The 23,999-nt window shown below is 44.1% G+C and overlaps 1 protein-coding gene across 1 annotated transcript; it reads right to left on the reverse strand.

Moving 5' to 3' along the window:
* Positions 1 to 276: 276 nt before the first annotated feature.
* On the reverse strand, positions 277 to 19,997 carry LOC146202009 (stearoyl-CoA desaturase 5-like). Its single transcript, XM_084587906.1, has 5 exons — positions 19,610 to 19,997; positions 18,667 to 18,841; positions 15,725 to 15,855; positions 14,620 to 14,825; positions 277 to 2,286 (listed from the first exon to the last, which is right to left on the reverse strand). The coding sequence occupies exons 2-5, from the start codon at positions 18,830 to 18,832 to the stop codon at positions 1,836 to 1,838; spliced, it is 954 nt and encodes a 317-aa protein (XP_084444032.1). The 5' UTR covers positions 18,833 to 18,841; positions 19,610 to 19,997; the 3' UTR covers positions 277 to 1,835.
* Between the last annotated feature and the right edge of the window lie 4,002 nt (positions 19,998 to 23,999).

Here is a 23,999-nt window from a genome sequence, read left to right on the forward strand (position 1 = left end):
GCACAGGTTACATGTAGGCATAATGCGCGGTCAAACCAGGTAACTACCATTGTCAAACTTACAAGACAAAAGTTACCGCAATGTGGAAGCTCCGTGCGTAGTTTCACTGTAAATGAACAAGAGGTTGAGTTTGTGGAATTTTTTAAAGTCTTCACAATAAAAACGCACAATACTGTATAAAACTACTAAACTACAGCTGTAACATGTAAATTTGCAAATACAATGTCTGGTCCTTACAATAAGCATCTGAAGAAATTGAGTGCTTTAGAAACCATGTAGTGCTTGAACGTCAAATTTAATAACTTGAAAGGTACCAATGTCCTTCAGAATATGAAATGAAAGTTGTGAAGAAATTTTATTTCACATTTTTTTCATGGCCTATTAAATATTTGAACCGGAAGAAGTTAGCCACTAGACAATGCATTTTGCACCGTGTCAGTAATTCTAGTTTAGAACTTCCGCACAAATGTCCTTGCATATGATGTCGAGGCTCGAACATAAAAGGTGCCTGAACAACAAGGCAAAGCTGCCGAAAATAAATACATGGCACAGACATTTAAACAAAACTTGTCGCACCAAACCACAAATGCCTACAGAACTCTCGCTATGCTTGCAAATGCCTTTGTTTGCTAAATGCCTGGCTACCACTGCTGATAACCACTACATTGCGTCGACAATAAATTCAGTGACATCGCTACTAATGTTGCATTGAGCATGTGTAGCTTGACACCAGCTACACAGCTTACAATCATTTTGGGAGCAAACACACAAGAACCAAATGTTTCATGCCAATAAGTAATTCTGCCTTGGCAGGCTCCAATTCTAGCGTGGAACTTAGTGGGCCAATGCACCCTGTATCACATTTTATGATAAAGCACTCGAGTATATGGCATGTAGTAAACTGACAACCTGCTGCTGATTAGTAAGGGGTGCACTAGTCTCACTGCACACAAACACAAACAATATGAACAGCTATCACAGGCTGTATGCGATGCAAGTTTCAGAATGTTAAGCTAATGACACTCCTAACATAGCTTTTTCCATTGACTACCAGTGTGTACTGTGTTCCAGAAAAAAAAACAAAAAAAAGTCTTCAGCAAACGCCGATAGAGAAATTTACCTCCGAAGATTTTTTCTGCCAAATAGGCATGCAAGCATTTTTGCCCTCAACATAAACACACACCTATAGCCTATCTGCAAAGACAACATTATTAAATCTTGGCTCTTCTCTTTGTTTATGCTTGTGTTCACAATGAAGCAGTATGCATGAAGTACAATGCATTCAGCAAGTGAGGCGCACATCAAGTTTGGCACCAGTCTGCTTTGGCAGGAACCTTTTCTCAAACCACTCACAACTGACATGCCTCAGTCAAAGCCAAATTTTGACGGTATAAGGAGAGAGAACAAAAAAGACAATTAAACAGCTAGTTCCCAATGGACTCTAATAGGGTCTTTTTATTTCACTGCCTATTCCAGTGGTGTTTTGACATTGAGGGGTACAGTGTTGGCCATGACTCTCACCGGGTCTGAACGAGGCGACGTCCAGTTGAAGATGCTCAACAGTCCATGCAACAAGGCTGACAGCCGGGCTGCCCTTCTTGGCATCACGACAATGCAAGAGCTCTTTACACACGTCCTGATTTTTACCAAGCCTGCATCAGCCAACTGACATTAATTTACACTGTGACATCAACTATAAATAACAAGTCCCACAAGACAGAAAAGGGTGAAGGTGGTTTTTTTTTTTTTTTTGTCAGATCACGTCCACCTAGAAGAGGAAGAGGAACAGAAAAGGAAAAAAGAGACAGGTGACCATGGCAGCAGAGTGTCTGCCATCACCAGCTGCGTGTGCCAGCTGTCAGACCCCGGGAGCCATCGCCGGTGCGCTCCATGCGCCGCTCCACCACACTTGTGGGCACCTCCTTGCGGTCGTACACCTGACCAAGCCAAGCAAAGAAGTCGATGAACCAAGTGGTCGTGTTGATGCGGCAGCCAAGCTCGCTGGTGCGGTAGTCATAGGGAAACGTGTGGTGGTAATTGTGGAAGCCTTCGCCGTGTGCCCCAACAATCGTCACCAGGTTCTGCCGAGGGCTAATGTGCCGGTCGTAGGGTCGGTTGCCCCAGATGTGTGCCGCGCTGTTCACCAGCCAGGTCATGTTGAGCGTAAAGCAGTAGCGTGTCAGGGAGCAGACTAAGAACGAGTTCCACAGAGTCTCGCCCCACAGCCACCAGGGCAGCAGCGCGGGAAGGATGAAGCAAATGGTCACCATCAGAGGCAGGTAGTACCTGTGGAAAAAAAGGATGTTCAAAGCAGAGTTTTCAGTGCGAGCAAATTAAATCATCCGGCATATATAGAAGTTGAGTTATAGGGTTTTGAAGCTGCTACCTCGAAAACAGAAAAGCAAACTTTTCCTTCCTATTTCGGAAGTGGCAACTAGAGACTCTATAACCTAAATTCTACGATAAGAAAGATTATACTAATTCTACTCTTACTGCATTCCTTGAAGCCAAGAGGAACCTTTGGCACACATTTTGGCAAGCCCTTAAAGTCTTAAAGCTCCTTACAAAAGAATTGCATCACATATTGTATAAATGTAGAGGTGTGCAAATACTGAAATTTTCAAATATGAATTGAATACGAATATAGAAAAAAAAAAGGAAAAAAAAAAAAAATCTGCAAACATTGCTCATCTTTTTTATTTCAAACTTCACATGGTATCTGCAAATAAAATTGAAGTAGAATTGCATAGAAGCACACCCACCCAATTTTTTAACGGTATCACTCGAACGTCGACCGTTCACTTGATCAGCGCCCTAGGACGGAACGAACCGGCAAACCCGCAGAGTTGTCACATGCGCACCAAGACCAGGCCACGGTGGCCGTCGCCTGCTAGGTTCCAGGAGCTGCGCACAGCCCCTTACCTTTTTCTTCGATCATAATAATGCTGGCACACGCCCCAGATATTCAGGAGAAACCACGTGCCGCCCAGCTGCAACCAGCATACTCAAAGTTTCTTGAACAAACTTTGCGATCAATTTTTTGTTTGTTCTTGTATTATATGCAGTTCTTTGCGCATATGGCTGTGGCCCACGATTTTGATAAGAGTGTTATCTTACCCAAGTCTTGTCAGCAATTTTTAAATACTATACGCTTTGAGTTAGAGGAATGCTTTTTTAAGGAATAGCATTGTTCAGCGGTGCTTAAGGAAGGCAGGCATAAAAATTAAAGGGACATTTAAAGGCATAGCCCACTGACTTTTTCGACAATTTATTTCTTGTGTCTAAATCTAAAGCTCATTTCCCAAATGACACTGAGAAACACAGCAAAACAGTTTAAAATTAATTTTTTTTATAAGATAGTTTCGCTTCCTCAACGGTAGACAGCCTCTGCAAACTGCGACACCAAGGACATGATATATAGTTTAACCAAGCCCTTAAAAGAGTACAGACATTTCATTTTTGGGTTCGTGCTTTATTTTCTGTAATGATGCGTAAGACATCACTGTACATAGATCACCTCGCGATATTTGCCTATGGCCGCTGAATAATTTGTAATCAAATTTCTTTTCTCATCAGTTTCGGTTTCGCTTTCAAGGTCGAGAGATGGCTGTGATGTCAAAGTCAAGTCTAGGTCAAGTGAGAGCGAATAATACAGCGATTAATAGTTCCTGTGTCGTTTAAATTCACCAAAACACTAAGCCTCAAGAACAGGAATTACAAAAGGGGTAGAGTCAGCGTTCATATCACTGTTTTTTCATGCTGCGCGTGACCTAGACTTGATTGTGACGTCACAGCCATTTCTCGGCTGCTGAAACCGAAACTGGCGAGAAAAGAAAATTCAATTAAAAATTACTTAGCGGTCGTAGGCAAAAACCATGTGGTGATCCTTACACAGGAATGTCTTAGCATCAATGACAAAAATAAAATGCCAACAAAATTTGGTGTCTATAGTCCTTTACTTTCTGCAGCAGAAAATACTAAATTCCCTGGACTGAGGACAAATAATCCATGAAACTCTGCAGAAGACATCAAACAGTGCTTCGGAAAGCATTCTTACATTATATTCAGAATAGTGTGGTCTGTTTTTTCTTCAAGCTTTTTCAAGGCGGCTAAATGACAGAGCATGTTGTTGAGAAAAAGAGGCACTGAAGACAGTTTGAGAAATCATTATACATAGTAGTAATAAAATTTCTCTTTAACACTTTTGCTGTCTGACGTTTCTGGCCGTGACGCACCCCCAGTGTCGGCTTGGGTTCAGGGAACGAGTGTATCAGGGAACGAGCATAGTGATTTATTTTTGAATATGGTTGCTATACAAATAACAGTCATCGGAATATGCACATTTCAGTGTTCTGCAGGTATTGTTAATTAACATCATCATCATCATCAGCCTGATTACAAATTACATAAATGAGGATATATAATATATGAAAAAAATTTCTAGATACTTGTTGAGAGTCAAATTCCGAGCTCTGCTCATATTTATACTGAAAAGAGCCATGCTCCAGTCCACAATCGAAGGTCTCGTGCAGACAGCCATCCGAAAGTAACCGCGTGCACGGAGGGCGCACATCCGGTGGCCCGCACAGTGGAGAAATGACACGTTGGGAAATTGTGATGACGGAGGAAGGTGGAAAGAGGCTAAAACAACCTCCTTTGCTGCTGTTAGCCGCAAGTAAGGGCGCAGCAAGAGAGCGAAAGCAGCTATCGAGTCGTGTTGACCTATTGGAGAGGCAATGGCGCGAACCCCTGAACGTGACGCATCGTAGACATGCCAACAGAATAAAAATAAAAACCTGCAAACCTGCGGCAGATGGCAGACCAACCATTGAACTCACGCACGCACCGCGAAACGTGCGCACCACATGATCGCTTAGCGCGATAGAGTAGCGCGCGCAGAGCGACCGCACCCCCTCAAGCAAAGAAGGTGGCGGGGGTGGGCGCGGTTGCTCCATAATCTTCAGTATATACACACCAATGCAATGCGGGGCGAAAATAGGAACTTGTAGAATGATATTATAGATGGCACAACCTGTCCAAGTGCGCCTTTAAACGCACGATAGAGAATGTACCGGTATGTCAGTGCCACTGTGGAGATGAACAAAACGTTGCGGGCTAGTTGGTTCATCGCAAGGGGGAACCAGCGCAAGCTACACACGGACAAAAATAAAATGTCTCGTCCTCCCCCCCCCTTTTTGTCAGTGTGTAGCTTGTGCTGTTCCCCCTTGCCACTGTGGAGGGAAAGCGCGAAAACGTACCAATAAGTTTGTGACAGCGAAAGGGTTAATTTACAGTGTGCCGAAGAACTGCTTCAAAACCTCAAGTGTCTCTGCGCCCCTTTCTGCACTGGTACCTCTCCATAAATGGCCTTGTGTTGTTTTGAGGATGGTTCACCCCGCGGTCTGCTGAGTATGTGGTGAAGAAGCATCATCAAACTGCAGCAGTTAAGCGTACTCGAAGAGTGAAGGAAGCAGGTGCATGCAACAGATAAACATGTGCAGGCATTAGAACGCCGTGACGCCATCCCAAAATAAAACTACAGGGTAGCAGTGTCTGAAACGGCACGACTGGTCGATGCGCACTCCAAATGGCAGTGACCAAATGGCAGTGACCAAATGGCAAATTTAACAGAACTGAAACAAACTATTATATTTTCTGGTCTATGTCGCATTTTTTTCTGAAAATTTCGTCAGTGCATCTTATCCACTGGTGCGACTGATGTATGGAAGAAATATGGGCCGTGACGACCAAGCCTGATCCGCGCCCGAAAGTGTGTGCGCTACGCAATGTCAGCACATGTGAAGAGACCCTGGCCATTGAAATTATTCCGGAGCCCAGAACTATGTCGCTGCTCATAGCCCATATGTCACTTCGAGACGTTAAACCCAACAATCTACAATTTTTACATGACAAAATATGGGTGGGCGCCCGACTCGAAAAATTACTCGCCATAACTGCGCGCTATCGTCATGCGTGCACAGTAACAGCATTTAAAAATAACTCAAAATTAAGATCAAACTGTCTCGCAAAAACAAAATGCAGCTCATACGTTTGTATACACAGTTTAATTCTGAGGGAGGAAAATATGTTATTCAGTAAAATATGTTATTCAGTAAAAAAATGAAAGCTTGCCAGTAACAAGTTTTAATTTTTGAGCCGCTCCCGTTCGCGCCATTTCTATCCGCCACGCCATCTATTAGACTGATCGCTCTAGCGGCTTCACAACCTGGATGCCGCAACTGACACCCAGAAGGCTACCCGCAAGCATTGCTGCAATTTTTTTTACTTTTGGTCTCCATACCAATAAAAGGTTTTCACCACCAACCACCACCATGCATACTTCACACCTGCCGAATCGTGTATTTCTTGCTAACCATGGCGTTGCCCACGAGGCAAAAAGGTATGACGTGCAGTTGAATCTGCCAAAGAGTATGGGTACCAGGCTGGAGGAAGGTAGTATGCGGTTAGCGAAAAATTATCCGGGACTGGTGCAAAGCCGCTAGTATGCTCCGGACAATGAAGTCTGCCACGAAGGCCATGCAACTGCTTAATTGACATTGCAAATTTTCCCTTGCTGCTTCGGCCCCCTTCCTGCTCCCCTCTTTTCTCTCAGTTGGTTTTGCCTAAACGCCGTATGTAAGTGCATACACCATCTGTATGTACCAAAATGGAACATTCTTGAAGAACTACTGCTCAGACTTTGGACGCTACACAGACCTGTGTGTGGGCACTGTTGAAACTTGCGTTTTTCTCCTTTATTTGTACCCTTGACACGTGTACTCTCCCTGTGTGTAAAAATGTTTCGCCTGACACTAAACAGGCGCTTTTCAGTTATTTATGGCCGGCGACAGCTCCTCCCTGGGCAATCCTCAGTGGAAAGCCGTGGGAGAAGGGCCAAGGCCGAGGCGAGTGGACCGCGGACCCCCTCTGACCGGAAGGAAAACTAATGCGGTCAGAATGAACAGGGAGCCCCATCACTGAGCATGTGTCTTTCCGAGCTCTAGCTCCTTCTTAAAAAAGTTGTATTGGTTCCTTGCTTTGTTATAGAATAAACGAAGGGAATCAGTTATTACAGGCACTGTATATCAGGGGATATGGGCATACGCGGCGGCCGCCGCAAGTACATACTTTCGTCTTTCTCACTACTTGATCCTCAATGAGTTTCCTACCACGTGAACGGGTGTGTCTTATACACCGGTGTGACTTATCTCAAGTTTTTGTAACAAAAATTGCTGTTTGAAGGGGGGTGCTACTTGTACAGAGGTGCAAGGAGGTCTCTTTGGACGGTTGCTGGCTTCGCAGGTACAAAAATATCAGTATAAGATTAAAAATTTTCTACGGTACTTTTTCATTGTACCCAAGGTACATTTTTTCAGCTCTGTTGTGTATGTGCCAGAATGCAATTTTCAAACAAAGGTACCTTACTTGGTGTAGGTGCCCTGGCCACAGTTATATCTCAGCAGAATTAATCCTCTGAATTTATAAGCTGAATCCTCAGACAAGCACTTGCAGAAGCAGGCTAAGTCCTGCACCTGTGCTTTCATGAATCACCTCTCAAGCATGCAGCGCCTCATGTTACTTGGCCATTTTATGGAATCTGTCATAAAATACTGCCACGTCACGTGGAAACGAAATTTTCGTTACCACGCAATCAGCACAAGGTACATTTAGGGGAACGGTAGGCAAAATCGGTAAAATAAACTTCCTTCCTGCTACACTGGTATAGTTGGCGAGAGGATTGTTTTTTCTATTTTTGCTATGGCTCCATTTCGTGGCTTCACTGTTTGTCTTAGGAGGTCCCCTAAAACCATAAGAGATACAGCTTCATGCTGCAAGAACTGGCTCTAAAAATTCCGCAATAAGAAATACCTAACACATTTTAAGAAAATATGCCTGGAATCATGGGCTAAAATGAGTACCAGAAGTGGTTGGAAAGACCTGCCAATCATATCTACCGTCTTTGCAACAAAACACCAGGCCTGGTTCAAAGCACGGTTTGTTTGGTTTAATTTGTGCGCACCTGGCAAACTGAAGAAAACAAAAAACAAAACAAACGGGGAAATAAAGAAACAAGCTATACTTCGCCAACTTGGTGCCGGGTAGTATGGCAAGGTAGAAAGTTGGGCGAATTGGTACAGAGACATTGTTGAAATAACGCACTGTGCTACAAAAGACAGACTAAACACTTAATGAACAGGACAAGCGCTTTTCCTGTTCATTACGTGTTTAGCCTTCGTTTCTTATAGCGCAGCGGGTAATATGAAAAAGAAAAAAAAAAGAAGAGAAAAATTTGGATGATGCTTAAGCTTTGCCTTAAAGGACTATAAACACCTAATTTTTGGGTTCGTGTTTTATCATTTGTAATAATACTTAGGACATTACTGCACACGGATCACCACATCACATTTCCCTATGATTGCAGAATAATTTATAATCGAATTCCTTTTCTCACCTGTTTCGGTTTCAACAGCCGAGCGATGGCTGTGATGTCACAGTCAAATCTAGGTCACGCGGGAGATGAAAATACAGCAATATAATCATTGCTGTGTTATTTGAATTTATTACAATGATAAAGCCAGCCTACCTCAAGAACAGGAATCACTACAAGTGAAGAATGAACGATTATATCGCTTTTTTTTTTTAATGTCGCGCATCAGGACACGATTGTGACCTCACAGCCATCTCTCAGTTGTCGAAACCGAAACTGGTGAGAAAAGAAAATTCAATTATAGATTATTTAGTGGTCGTAGGCTAAAACTGCGTGCAGACTGATATACAAAAATGACTTGCGCACCATTAACAAGAAGAAAAATGCCACCAAAATTTGGTGTCTACAGTTCTTCAAAGAGTAGACGTGATAGAATGCACACTCACTGCCTCACTTGTTGCTATTCTGATGCTACTCTCATCACACCCTCTTCGTTGACAGTTAATAAACGGCGTTTCAACTCGACATCATTGGCATTACAAACCAACTCAGCTTCAGGCCTGCGTTTATGACCGTTGGCATCTTCCTGGTGATGCTGACATTTCAATTCGACGTCTTTCGCTTTATGTACTAGACTAGCCTTGCGTTTGCTATCTACAACAGCTTGCTGAGGTTCCTGCTCGGCTTCCTCCGCAGATTTACGGCGCTTCGCATCTGTTTCCAATGCTCGCACCTCGGCATCCCTTCTTCGCTTCAACCGTGTATTGATACTGAGCGTTCTTGTTCTCGGCACCCGCCTTACGAATTCTTCCTGGTCGTCGGGCACTACCATCACAACAACAAATCCTCAAACAAAGCCCCCACATTATTACAAGCATCTGGTACAATGTCAGACGACGTTACCGCACTAGTACCAGATGACGCGTGTTTTGTCTACACCACGCTAATTTCATCTACTAATCATCGATCACTACTCACTAATCAATCATATACACTCTTTACAAGGTGTCTTACTTTTTTTGGCGCCTGTTTCGACTCGACCTTGACAAACACAGCTGCGCATGCGCATTTGTTTCTTCGAGCATGTCCAGGGGTGGAAGCAGGCTCAGGCTTTTTGGAGCAGCTTTGGAGCAACGAAACTAGAGCTTTGGAGCATCTGAATGATGTTTTGGAGCACATTACTACGGTCAAATGCCTCTGATTATTGCGGGTTTCTCTTCCTGACATACACAATTCCTAACCAGATTCCTTTTTATGCAAGTTAGATGTTTTTCCACCTTCACAAAGCATGTGAAGATGTATAACACAGGTTGACCTGCAACAACTTGGAACAGACTAGCTGCCTAACCTAAACCGTTTGCCTATTTTGGCTTGATATATTTAAATGTCAAGAAATCTGTCTAGTCTACCAATTTGATACCCTCAAACAGATTCACAAATTTGAGTTCAGATTAATGGGCACATTTCTGCTTTCTTATCTAATATATATCCTTTTTCATCCTATGCCTGTGATGATAAATTCCTGAGAAATAGTCAGTGGTGCGTTCAGGAAAGATAGATGGCATTGAAAGTTAGCCTTTTCATCCTTCAGCCTCTACCTCAGTGCCTCCTGCCAATAGTTCATTATTTTGCTTGAGCAATGCTATAGCTTATTTCCAACATCTTGGTGACTGGCCCTGTGTGGCTTTCCAACACTCTTGGGTAGCTCCCTAATGATTGACACCTTTGACGTACCAACCCATTACGCTTCAAGTATGATTTTGTCTGCCGCAGGCCTAACATGCTTGCCACTGAGAGAGGCTCAATGGTGAAGTACTTGCTTGTTTTCACTTTGAAAGCATTAGATTACCTCTTGCTGTTTTTGCAGTCGGACAAGTTTCCTAATGGCTCACAGTAGTTTACGCTGTCTGCTTCGTTTGCTGCTCTTGCTTCTCTCTTCACCAGCGATTCAAAAGGCTGGGAGGAGGTGCTATATGCCGCATGCACAGTGCATTTTTTTCACAATTAATTCCCTTCACTCAATTGTGGCTCATATTGAATTTACTTGTGAACTAAAAATTTATTATGCTCTATGCTTCCCTTCCTTACAAAACTTTTATTTCTATTAAACCCAGTGCAAGATGAGCGATATCTTTGCCCACGATGCGGTGAAATGTTCCCGCGTTCTGCTAAATTTGATGACAGAACGTGGAGGCAGCCAGTTTGGAGCAGTTTTGGAGCAATATTGCCTTTTGTAGCAGGATGGAGCAGGGAAAGCAGTTTGGAGAAGAATGGAGCAAATGGAGCAGCACTTCCACCCCTACTGTCGCTGTGCCTCTGCTTTTTTTTTTTTAGTTGCAAGTTAGCGCTCATCCTGCGTATTTCTCTTGTTCTTGTTCCACTCGCACAAGCCCCCTTCTAAACACGTATCAGGTCTGCAGCTCCGGTGGCAGCCACATTGCAAAGTGGCGTCACTCAAACGTTTGCGCTGACAGAAATTTGACTTATCTTTGAGTGCTCTCTCTCAAATCGGGGTATGGTGACAACTTTTCAGCGCAACAAGACCAGTATACAAAATGTAAAATTTTCATGTGCACCGAATTCTGGGCACGTAAAAGACATTACGACCGAACCCCAGACTCATACGAACACCAAACACATGGGCCGTCGGTGACGATAACTCATCTTGCATGCTCGGCATTTCCACCACAAAGGACCAAGCGTTATGTTCCACAAAAACCAGAAATTGTGTTGGATGAACCTCACCATGCAAGGAAACGCGAGCGGTGCGTTTTCTTGCGGTGACGCACTGCCCACCGAGCTCGGACGCCAGCGGCAATAGGCTTAACGTGTGTCGTAACTTTCCTGCGTCGCAAGGTGCACGTAACCTTGTTATTAGTTTACCATCAGACAAATACCCTCCCCTTTAAAATGAACATATAATTGAACTTTGCGAGACTTTGACAGCAATGCGTGCGATAATGCAGCCGAAGAAGGCCACACCACATCAACAACGGTGGGTCTCGTGTGTGGAGTGCCGCTACAGAAAGTCAGCCAAACTGTCACAAGCACCGGACCTTAAGGTGTATTCACATTACAGACCGAATCACGGAGTGAAATTGGTCACATGACCTCTAATCCATGGTCTGCCCGTCCGCCCAGAGCACTGTGCAAAAGGAGAGCCGCGCGCTGTTGTCCAGGGTAGCCTATGTTATGGATGCCCGGCAGCCTGTGGCAGGCCTGCAACTACTGCTGCTGCACAGTTACGGCACAGTATTTCAGTGCTGACTGTTTCGATTAATGTGATATAGTATGCAGGCAGTTTTCTGCAGTGCAAGCGATCGCGATTACTCTACGAGAGCTGCACAAACATGCTGCTTTCAACCCTTAGAAGAAGACCATTCGGACTGCTGCCCCTGTGTTCCCGGTATGTGCCAAAAGCCAAAGCTTATATGCAGCTTAACTGTATGTGTGCTAAAACGCTAGAGGAAAGCGATGAATATATTCAAGCCACTGCCCTGTACAGCCACAGAGCTCATGCATTTGGTGGCGTGCAGTTGCAAGAGGCTGCCACGGTAATTCCTGTGAAAACTATGTACAGCGAACGGAAAGACTGCACGAAGGAAAAAACGTGGCTTTAAATTACGGACTAGTTCGACTCCAAAATAGAAACTACTTTCGCACGGTAATAATGAGCTCCTGCTTATTATGTGAATGTGAATAACAGACATCACTGAGCACAATACAATACAATACAATACAATACAATACAATACAATACAATACAATACAAGCGGATGAATGTACATGTCAGTCCCTTAAAGCTGTTTCTCACTTTGCTCCAGCATTTTAGTGCAATATAAATGTTACGTTGTGTGTGCTCGGGCACCAGAAGTATGGCTGGAAAGCTTTCTGCGAGACAAACAAAAACAAAAATTAAGTGTTGTACGTGAAAGATCCGCACTGTGAAAAGGTCTCGTGGCCATATCGCAAATCGCTGCTCGCGGACTGAAACGGAGTGATGGAAGTCACTGACGTACGGTCACATTCCGCCGGATCGCGAGTGCGCTTCGCGATTAGGTCCGCCGTATGAATACACCTTAAGAAGGATATTAACCGCCAGTAGCCTCTTTTACTACGAGTGCTAATCGTGTGGTCAGACACCGCATACCACCCATACTTTCAATGAGTCACGTATTCGACGAATTCGCCGCGCTTGCAACAATTCATCATAATATGCGCGTCACCACATAAAAAAAAAGAAAAAAAAAAGAAAAAGGATGCATAATCGGGCCTGCGCTTCAGTCAGAAAATTTTAACAGAAAAATGGCAACCCCTACGCGCACTTAGTGAAACCCGCGGAAGTAAAGTGCGGCCAGCGAGTTCAAACGGTAATAGATTTCATTTTTTTTCTCTCAAATTATATTCGCAGTATGATTTGAGGCAAGATTTGAAAAATTGTAAGACTGACCAAAATTCACACAGTTTATGCGAAAAAAACTGAAAGTTGGCAGGTATGTTAATGGCACGTAAAAGAGATGAAACCGTTTTTTTTCCTGAAATGTTTTTATCTTGCACAGTTCTTAATTTTGCAAGCAAGTTCACCTTCAAGTGCTTCGGAACATGCTTCCCAAGCTATTTTAGCGAGCATTACATGTCATGTTCGCAACGCCGTCTATTTACATCCGGCATGAGCTGGCTTTGCAAGTTAGAGGCTCGCCTAGTTAAGTTTGCCATATATGATGCAGTCAGCTACTAAAATGGTGAAACTAAAGCAAGGAACAGAGTTTTTGAGGCCCTAGGCACCACTGGTATTCTGCAGTGCAGCCCTTAACCTTAGGGGTGGAAACTCCTAGGGTAGCCAAAGGAGATCTTCCTTGGCTTAATCAAAATAAAGAAGGAAAGTACAAGCATGCAAGCGGAAAGGTTTCATTCAACAAGGTAGTGAGCAATATTGAGGAAAAGAATATGCCTCAGGTGCGTTAAAGTGTTGAAAAAAAAAAAAAAAGAATTTGAAATAAAATTCTTAGAAAATACTGTTTGGTGCTTACTAGGACTATTTTCTCAACCATTATGAAAAATCAAATAAAACCTTAAGGACACTCGAACATATGTCCACTGCATCTACTCCACTAGAGAAACCATGATATATTTTTTTTCTATATTTATATCACTGAAAAGCTAAAATGAACTTAATGTATGTTTTTTTTTTTTTTTTTTTTCATGAAAGAAATGGGCATGAGCAATTATTCAAACTCTGCCAATATTATACAATTAAAGATTAGGGTAAATTTTCATTCGTTTGGTAGCAACAGTTACTGCATAAATGTACAGTCGTGAGCAAAAATGGTATACAGCAGGCAGCCAGTGGTGGAGCTCCAGAAAACTGCATCTAAATGCCATATAGCGACAGCGGCAGAGTCAGTACAGCAACACATGCATGTTAATAACATGGAGCATTGTCACGACTTCAGTGATCCTAGGTCAGTTCAGTTCAGTCATGTCAGACTCTTCGTGACCCTATGGACCATGTCACGCCACGCTTTCCTGTCTCTCACTATCTTCCTAACATCACATAACTTCATCTGCAGCGCCTCGAGGATGCCATCTAACCAACGTGTTTGCTGCCTACCCCTTCTCCGGCGACCCTCAACCTTTCCCAACATCAAATCTTTCTCCAGCGACTCCTCTCTTCTCATCAGATGACCAAAGTAGCTGAGCTTTAACTTTAAAATTTGACCCTCCAATGAGCAGTCAGGGTTTATGGTCGACAATATCGACTGATTTGATCTTCTAGCAGTCTAAGGAACTCTCAAGAGTCTCTGCCAGCACCACAATTCAAACGCGTCAATTCTTCAGCGGTCAACCTTCTTCACAGTCCAACTCTCGCATCCATACATCACACCTGGAAAGACCGTGTGATCCTAGGTAGCCTTTGCTTAATGGCGTTGAAATGCAGTTTTCTCGCTGGTTGCATGTTGTACACCACTTTCGCCCAATTTTACCTTTCTCAAAGCATTGCGATACAAATTTTAATATTTTTTATCTTTACATTAGCATAATATTCCTAATAGTATGCGACGACATGCCTACAATTTCACCAATACAACATGAATACAGGTCTAAAATATTTTTTTCTCAAAAGAAGCTGAAGATTTTAGAAAATACCATGCCACACCTCACAAGCTACCGTCCTCCCATGTCCTACATACCTTCTTTGGAAGCGGACAACTGGGTCAGCCAGAACATCACTCAGGTCGATCGATTTTCCCTTGTTGCGTACATCCGGATGCTTGCGCACGAGAAGCCAGCCCACGTGTGAGAAGAAAAAGCCCCGTGTCGCATCATGTGGATCAGCAGTTGTTTCCGAGAACTTGTGGTGCATCCTATGATCTCTGGCCCAGTCATAGATGTCATTCTGAAAGAAATCGTGAAACATCACCTAGAGCAGTTTGCTTTTTTTTTTCAAATGGTTTAAGCATAGCAATCCAATCGATTCTCAGCAGCCCCTTGCTCCTTACTCCACTTAAGCTGATCATTTCTCATCACTGCAAGGTGCTGTTTTAGGTGTAACCTGTTTAGAGCTGGGGGTGTCTGCTTCTAAGCTGTGTAGCCGATTAGGCACTTTTAGCCTTCACAGAAGTCAGGAGATTTGGAACACAAAGAATGCATTACGAGGTGCACGGTGTGGCTCAGAAGCAAACCCCCCGGGCTTTGAACTTTTGATGAAGACTGTACCTTGATTACGCAGCTCACTTCCACTGAAGCAATTATGCAATTATGCTCCTTGCCCAAGAGCAATGAAAGGTTCGAATTCCATCAACCTTCCAGTTTTAAAGGAGAAGCCAGAGTTGGCAGCGCCTGCCAAGTCATGTGGTCTCGTGACATCACACAGTCCGCCAACCAATCAGCACCTGGCCATGTCACCAACCAACTACCCCTCGCACAGGCATGCCCATTATTTTTTGCTCCCAACGCTGAACCTGGCTTTCTGGACAACGAGGGCTTAACACTATAGCAAGAAAAATATGTTTGGTTGAAGTCAGAAATGGAAATCATTTTGCTGTTGCTAACGAAAGCCGAATGATGGGCTTGTCTTTAAACTGCATGCCAAGGGTTTTGTATGTCAAAATTTGACGGTGCGACACTTGAACCTGTGACACCTGAACAATCTGCACATTGACAGTTAAAAGGCAAAGGAATTAAAAACACCACCAAATGCCAGATAAATTAGTTCTGTTTCTAATTTTTAGAATGCATCTTTGCTTGGCGGCTATTTGCTACTTATTTTGACGCTTGCAAAAGCTTTTCACTCACCTGGAATGCCATGGTCTGGAAAATCATCAGCATGATACGATAAGGCAATTTAGCCTTGTATGACCGGTGTGACCACAGACGGTGAGAGCCAGCTGTTACTCCAATGCCAGAAATTGTGTAGAAGACGTACGCTGAAAAGAAAAAAAAAAAGGCATGTCATTACATTAAACTCCACTTCCCTTTTCAATCCCGTCAGAAGTAGATACCTGCTAGTGCAGTAATCCAGTAAGACCGTCTATTTACTTTACCCAAAACTGCCGACAAAAGAAGGAACCTGCAGAAAATTCTATTTAAGGATATATTGATAAACATCAAGTGATGTAACTGATAAGCAGTCATCTAAACATTTTTAAGGAGTGACCTTCCGTCCAACCCCACGGTGTCATTTGCTAGCAGCTGTAATATAACTTGTGCCAATTTTCGACCCATTTTCACATGCCCTCCTTTTGCTTTGCCCACTTTCTGCTTTATGCAGTGACATAGACGATGGCAATACATGATGGCCCATACATAGATTGGTTTAGTACAGGTATTATAGTCATTCAGAACAGACTTAGTCATAGTACAGAGCTGGAAGAAAGTAGTTGAAGCAGTCCCCAGCATATATACACTAGATACATGTATACATACATAACATGAACAGGTGAACACATTTTGCCTATCTTCTGTGAATTGTTTTTGACCTCACATTGCTACTGCTCTTAAGATACTACTCTACTTTCCCAGTAGGCATAAGCTCATGATCCTTAAAAGCCAATGATAATTATCAAGTCTTAAGACATAAACCCATTATGCCCATTATGCACAATTAGGAATGTCTGCATGCAAAATCAAAACAATACACGTTCACCTATTAAAAAAAAAAAATTAAAAATATATATATATATATATATATATATATATATATATATATATATATATATATATATAATATATATTTGAAGGGACAAAGTAGCCACACACTGTCATTCAGTTCTCATTTTTGAGATGGAGCAATACAGAGTCGCAAAATCACAATGCACCGACTCTCTCCACACTCATGTGAGCCATAAAAATGGCGAGCGCCATGCTCGTCATTATCCTTAATTAAAGGCATCTGATTGCCTTTGCCTCTGCATATTAGCTACTATCACTAAAAAGGCATAAGTGCATTTTTAAACCCTCAAAATAAAATAAACTCAGGATCTTTTTCTGGATTCTGACAATCAGTCTGCTTGTGCCAGAATTTAAGCACAGCAATGCAGTGTCCTCAGCTGCAGCTGCCCTTGAATCTCCTCAGACAGCACATAGAAACTGAATTCCAGTTAAATACTTATATACTTCAAATAATTCAGGAAACTATTGCTAAGCTGAATACTAGAGGAGGAAGGAGCTACACAAGCCATAACCCCCCTTCCTCCTTTTAAACAGTGAACATGATTCTGATGCTCACATCATGAAGGCTTGATTTGTGCTCGTGTGATCCTAGCCACAACAACCACATTTAGAAGCATGTGGATTGTAAAACTTTTGCATATAGAGATATCATATATACCAGGCCTGAACAGGTTGCATTTAATTCAGAACACTCCACTAAGGCGAATCCACAATGTTGCTTTGGCACATAAAAATCAACCAACCAACAAGCATATCAGTAGTAGCAACAGCTTTTACCCAATGAGACAAATATGACAGCTTTGCCCCCTTACGTACATTTCCAATTGAAGCCTCAAATCCAATTGGTCAATACACCATACTTTAAGTTATTATCATTTAGAATTTGTATTTCGATCTGGAGTCCCAAATATTCCAGCTGGAAAGTTTAATTGAAAGACAATAATCGCCTTGAATTTATCTTCAAATTTATCTACACAAATACAGAACAATGAAGTTCCGGATTATTTTAACTATAAGTAGTCGCAGGCTAATCTGCTGAACTGTTTTGATTATTTCTAGCATCACTGCAGGCAAGAATAAACGAAATAACTTCACTCGATACATGCTTTTTGCTAGCCACTGGCTTCAAGCAGGAGGATACCGCAAACAGAGCATACAAGTATGAACAATAGAGTGTTAGGCAGATATAATATTGAGCTTATATATGCGATGCATATTTGTTTGGACCGAATTGCACAAAAACCCCCCATTCTCATAATTTCAATTCCCTTGCAAAAAGAATGCTGGCAAAAGCCAGGACAAGCAGTTCAAATGTTCCATTTGGAATCTAGTGGCTTTGGTCAAATTGGATTAGATCCCAATTTCCAAATGAAAAATTCAATCGCTTCAGATTGAAATGTCCCAATCGGACAATTTTTTTTTAATGGGCACAGTTTATAAGCTATTGATGATGAAAAAAAAAAAAAAAAAAAGCTTTCTTCGGTAGCAGTTTTCTCGGCTCACCAATATCGGCAGCACGCTACGAGGTACGAGGCGGTCGTTCAATGAAGCATATTAAAGCGCAGCTTTCGTCGGGCCTGTTAGTGCATGGCAGCAGGAAAAAGCAGCGGAAAGGGACGTGTTCACAAGAAGTACACAGGAGCATCGTCCTACGTACTCCTTGTGAACGCGTCCTGTTCCACCAGTTTTTCTGCCACCATGTTCACGTGAAGAAAGTTCAGCAGTGTCAAAATGACCTCGTCAGTTAAGACGCTTACTTTTCCTTTTTTGTACTTGGCATATATCTTGATGTGCGTTACCATATTATTAAAGAGAGCTTAGCAGGCAAACTTGCATGCATTTTAAACAAAACCACCTGCAAGCGGACGGCAACCTTCAAGGCGGCACCGGCAGACATATCCGGACCAGAAACGATACAAAACAAAACAAAAAGATGATCGGGCTGGCCAGCGCCTCCAGGCCCGTGATGCTGCGCAGCCAGCGATGCGCTGCAGCACGCGCGAGCTTGCGGCGGCTGCTGCGAATGAATGAGCAGCACAACGCCAGTCATGGGACGCCATTCTCACCGGCGAGTACGGTCTTCCATTGCGCAGCGAAAAACACCAGGTAGAATCCGTAGAGGGAGACAAGGTGCAGGCTTCCCATGAGAATCACATTGCGCCACACTATCTCCATCTTGTACGGCTTGGAGGCCGGCCGCTCCTCCGTCACAGTCTCCGTCACGGTAGACATGGCTCGCCTCTGCAAACATTCAAATGGAACTTGTTACTGAAATAGGCGCATCATCGATGGCGGACTGCGGGCAACGGGGATCCCTAACTGTACTTGCGCAAGGCATTTCGACTGCGGAGAGCTCATAAGCTCAACCCAGTTCGCAAGCCCATCGCAGGCGCTGCACCTGGCTGATGAAACCGCGTCCGCGGGCACAATATTATTCGCGAAAAGTTTGCGCTGCCTTGCCGAACCCAGACGTATTGCGGGAAAGCCCACACAGACAGCTCACAAGTATGAACATTGCACGCAACACTGTACGCTTCGGGTGACCCGTTAGTACCAGCGGGGTAAATGGCCGTGCGATATTGCAGAAGCTAGAAAAACGCTGTATCTGGCGGTCACTTTGGTTTCCTGAAGTAGTATAATATCGGCGTAATTGCGAAAAAAGATCGGCATTAACCGCCACCGACGATCATGTTAGCGAAATTATGGATCTCCGTCGTCCTAAAGGCCTGAAAGACGCGAATGCCGGCAACCGGAAACCATGCTAGCAAGCCGCATCTGCAATTTCTGAAGCTAAGAGAACGTTGCAGAAATGAACGTTATCATATGCTAGCCGAAATATCGAAACGAAAAACTCTGATCACCGGTTAGGCCAGTAACTCCGGCTGCGCCGGCACCACCGCATCCACATAAACCCGTTGGGCTTAATTGCTACTGTGGTGCTAAGCCCCGTGAATACTGCTGGCTTGCAAGAACATTCCAGCCAAACGTCAAATACGAAGTAGTACTTGCCTGTGGTTATTTCGGGCGGTGGGCAGTATCCAATGTGACAGCTCCCAAGGCGCTGCCGCGGCAGTTCCACGAGAGACGTGCGAAGGCCGGCGCCGGCGATCTTGAAAGAATGGATTAAGATCACTCGCCCATAGACCGACCGGCAACACAGCGGAGAGGAAACCAGGTGTCACGTGAAAAAGCCTCCCGGCTTTTCGATTGGATGAGCTGCGCCGGAAGCGACGTAGCACGCTGCAGACGACGTTGCTGGGTGGCCGGTCGGCCGGTGCTCGATGTCTGCAGTTCAATAAATACTTCTCGTTACAAACGTCTCGGCGATGTAAGCCTCCTCAAAGTTCCGAAAATTTTCTAGCGCTCGGAAGAAATTACTTCTATCCCCCATCTCCCATTCTCGTGTAGTCTCGCCCGACTGCTGTGTTGGATGCCGGTTGGCAGCAAAGGGTGGCGTGATGCCAGTGGCGTGAGCCGATCAGATGATGCGCGCTCTCTCCCCGTGCGCCGTGCTCGCTTTCTTCTTCCGCGCTTCGCGATCAGGGGGAGAAGGCAAGGAGCGCGTCTTTTGAAAAAGGAAAAGCAACGGATCTGACACACGCTAGCAGTTTACATAATCGCGGCGTCTTAACTTAGACGTCCTTTATGTTCGCGAGCTTTTTCATCGAGCTGTGGCTTCCAGTTTGCTCGAATGGCTTAAATGATATTTTTACGACTTTCCATTCGTTTAAACGCCGCTTGTTCAAACAGGTGGTGTTTCTTTATGCAATACATAAAGTTCAACATGCAAAACGAATACAAAACATAAATCATTTCCATAGACCCCTTGTTTTTTAGAAGCACTAATTCTTAACGAACGATTTTCTTTCTATACTGATGACCACCATGATCACCGCGTCTCTTCACTTCCGCCTCTTTTACATTTATATCCCACATCTTAACTTCAACTTGTGGGAAAACACATGGGAGGCATTGAAAAGGGAAGGTGCGCACTTACCCTTTCCCCTCGTCTCCTCTCAAGAAGGCAAACGCGTTGAAATGTGAATGGAATGGCTGAAACAAATAAAAAGAATCCTAACGTCCTAGCGCACTTGTACAGCTGTCTCATAAATTGTCGGTACAGGAGTGGAGGCTGCAGCTTGCGCCAGAATATCGCGCTCGAAATCCTCGAAGCCATTCGTGCATTCTATATAGAGCGGTGATGCTTGCGCTCAGTATAATGTTTTATGCCCAGCACTTTCTCCCAGTGTGCCCGTGTTTTCGTGATGGGTGCGAGGCACAGCTGGCAGCTGCGCATCACGAGAAGGTGATATCTGCAGCTGGATAAGCATCGTTCACGTTGTGTCACCTAAATATCCACAAACTGAGAGGCCTGGGTAGTACGAACGTCTGATCAGAAGTTCGGTTCGGATTAGTCGATCTATATGCTCGTTTCGACTGCACGACACAACAAGCAGGAGCGAAGGAAACGTACGGTGTGGATTGGGCGACATCACCGCCTGTCCATGCGACACGTGTTCTTCGTCCCTGCATGCCTTGTACCACGCATCCGGGATGAGAACTATTCTGAGCATTGGTTGCTCAAAGAACAATTCTTCCGACTAAACTGCTTGCTTGTTCTAGCTAAAATTACGCAAAGCGGTGGTATTTGGCTATTTTTTTTTTTGTTTTGTTTTATGAAAGATCCGGGTCTGGTAATTACCTAAATCAGTGAGAATTAATCGAATGTACGCTTCGTATGCGGCAGTGTCGGAGCAAAAAAAGACCGCTTGGAAACAACTCTAGTGGCAGCGCCAGCTGTGTCGGCGGACGACTGACGAAAGCATGCAGGCGAGTGCGAGACGCGAAACGACAAGCGCTTGCTAGTCTTTTGGAAGCGAGAGATGAGGCAGCTGCTGCAGCTGCCGAGAAACTTGTTTGGTTTGGTCCGGCATCGTCGCATACGATGCAGACCCGATTAGTTCTCAACGATTTGGCAAGTACCCGAACCGAACTTCCCTTAAAACAATACTGACCTCCAATGCGAAACAGTGCGAAACTTAGAGTTAATATATTGTGCGAGATTTGAACCAGAACAAGCGATTTTTTTCTTTCCGTGAGCGACGCAACGCTCAGTAGAGTCGGCGGTGGCGCCAGTGGTAAAATGAAACATACTTCTTTCTGGCTGTGAAATACAGGTTGGGTAAATGCTGACATATTAACCTGGGACCTATTCCATCTGCTCCTCAACATCGCCACCACCACCACACATATACGATGGCTCATGCTCAGGTGGCGCCTTGATCACGGTGGCCTAGATGAATACGAGACAGTTAGGCTCATTTCCTGGCATAACCATTTTGCACTGCAGCTTCAAATGGTGAGACCGGTCAAAGAAGCCGCCAAAGGTCCTGGAATGAGGCTCCTTAATTCACCCTTTTCACATTTTGTGGTTTTTCAATAAAAAGTTCTCCCTTCCTCACCCTTTTCACTTTTTGTGGCTTTTCAGTAAAAAGTTCTCTCTCTCTCTCTCTCTCTCTCTGTATGAGCGCCTTATGGATAGAAGAAGAAGAAAAAAAGGCAGGAAAGCAGCGATTCTCTTTCGGTACTTGCGACTCGATGATGGCTTCGAAAAACCTGGAGTTATAGCGACTAAACTTTATTACAACGAAAGCAAAATGGTAAGGCACGCGATGCTGAGCGCTGCCTAAAACTATACATGTACGCTGAAGAAGGCTGGAGCAGAGAACAGGAGCAGATTTCGGGACGCATATCTAAAAAGCATGCATTTGCTTTAGACACAGGTTTGCTCCACTCTGACCCAACTTCGTCGCATTTACGAGTGCTTTCGTACAGATTATGTAGGTTCATACAGAAACTATTAAAGAAAGAAGATGAGCTTGCGGTGGCAATTAAAGCGCTGTTACATTAGTGGCGAACGTTTCTGAAGCGAAAAATTTCCTTTGAGTGCATGAGTAAGTATAGCAGCCAGCCGCGATCTGAAAAAAGAGTTCGGACAGTAACGAGGAAGTTTGATCTTGTTGGTACGACATGTCATAAAAGTTTAAGCCCACACCCATGACGAGGACGGAGGATAAGGACTGGAGACACGCGACCTTTCGTGTGTCCCCCGTCCTTCTCCGCCGTCCTCGTCTGGGTGTGCGCTTAAATTTTCGTGACAGCTCGGTCGCTATATTATGCTTTTTCAAAAAGCGAATACGTAATTTGTCTATCGTGCACTGTCAGTTCTATAGCCGCATATTGGGAGGTCCCACTACTATGTGTGTGTGTGCGTGTGTGTGTGTGCGTGTGTGCGTGTGTGCGTGTGTGTGTGTGTGTGTGTGTGTGTGTGTGTGTGTGTGTGTGTGTGTGTGTGTGTGTGTGTGTGTGTGTGTGTGTGTGTGTGTGTTTTTAAATAGACTTTTGGCGGTTTCAGTCGCATCAGTTCTGGTGGATGTCAGAAAATAGGTGGACCATGCAGACTATTCAGCTGGTTACCTACAGACAACTGGAGGGGTAGCTACTAGTTATTAGTGTTTTGAAAGCGTGGTTTCTTTCGGCGCCGTGGCTTAACGAATTACTACAATTTCGGGCACAATTCGAAGAGCGATGCATGCCCACATTTTCCAAATGGCGCACGTGTCACGTGACTACCTCGGTCCCGCCCAAGCTGGCCACTTCTTCGGCCGAGGCGGGGCAGAGAATCGGACACGCGGCTTGTGCGCTGAGCGTCGCACTGCACTCATCGCAGGCACGCAATGTGCACGCTCAGGGAAATTACAGAAATTATGTGAGCCACAGCGCTGCGGCTAACTAATCCTCAGCTACGAGTCTATAAATCGCATCAGGTGCCTATCTGTGCTAGCTAAAAACTTATTTATTAGGCTTTAGTTAACCTTCTGAGTAGTTAGCATGAGTCGCCTTTTTTCCGACGTCCGCCCGCGGAGGTCACCTTATTACCGCAAGAAGAAAAAAAGAAAGGGTTACCATTAAACTTTAGTAGTTGCTTTACCTGAAAAAGCTGGTGCTGCTTTATGTACGCTGAGGATAGGTCAAAAGCTGTGCACTGTATGACAGATTTTCTCAATCGAGATTAAATTTATGTAGAGCGGCACAGGGCTATACTGTGGAAATCAAAGTATACGCTCTATTGCCCGTTTTGACTGTATTCTCATCATTGTCTGCATGCGTCAATATAAACGAGCGCGTAACAGCACTTGTGCAACGCTCAGCAAATAGAAATATTGATTGGGCGTATACAAATGACCAAAATATAAAATGACACCTGTTGAACGTTATGAATGTGTCATCTGATAGACTTGTTTATTACAGTGATCTGGACATTCCTTTCGCATCTAACTATTTTAGAGAGCCGTTAACAACTTACCTGTCAGTTCACCAGCCAAATTACAGTCATAAA

Source organism: Amblyomma maculatum, chromosome 1 (genome assembly GCF_055883805.1).
Source record: "Amblyomma maculatum isolate TAMU_Amacu chromosome 1, ASM5588380v1, whole genome shotgun sequence".
NCBI lineage: Eukaryota > Metazoa > Arthropoda > Arachnida > Ixodida > Ixodidae > Amblyomma > Amblyomma maculatum.

Bases quoted from the DNA above. Each gene is read 5' to 3' on its own strand.
- LOC146202009 (XM_084587906.1), bottom strand. From the start codon at position 18,832: ATGTCTACCGTGACGGAGACTGTGACGGAGGAGCGGCCGGCCTCCAAG. The intron at 15,856-18,666 runs GTGAGAATGGCG...TTTTCTTTTCAG, and splicing joins ATGGAAGACCGTACTCGCCG to CGTACGTCTTCTACACAATT. The intron at 14,826-15,724 runs GTGAGTGAAAAG...GATTTCTTTCAG, and splicing joins TCCAGACCATGGCATTCCAG to AATGACATCTATGACTGGGC.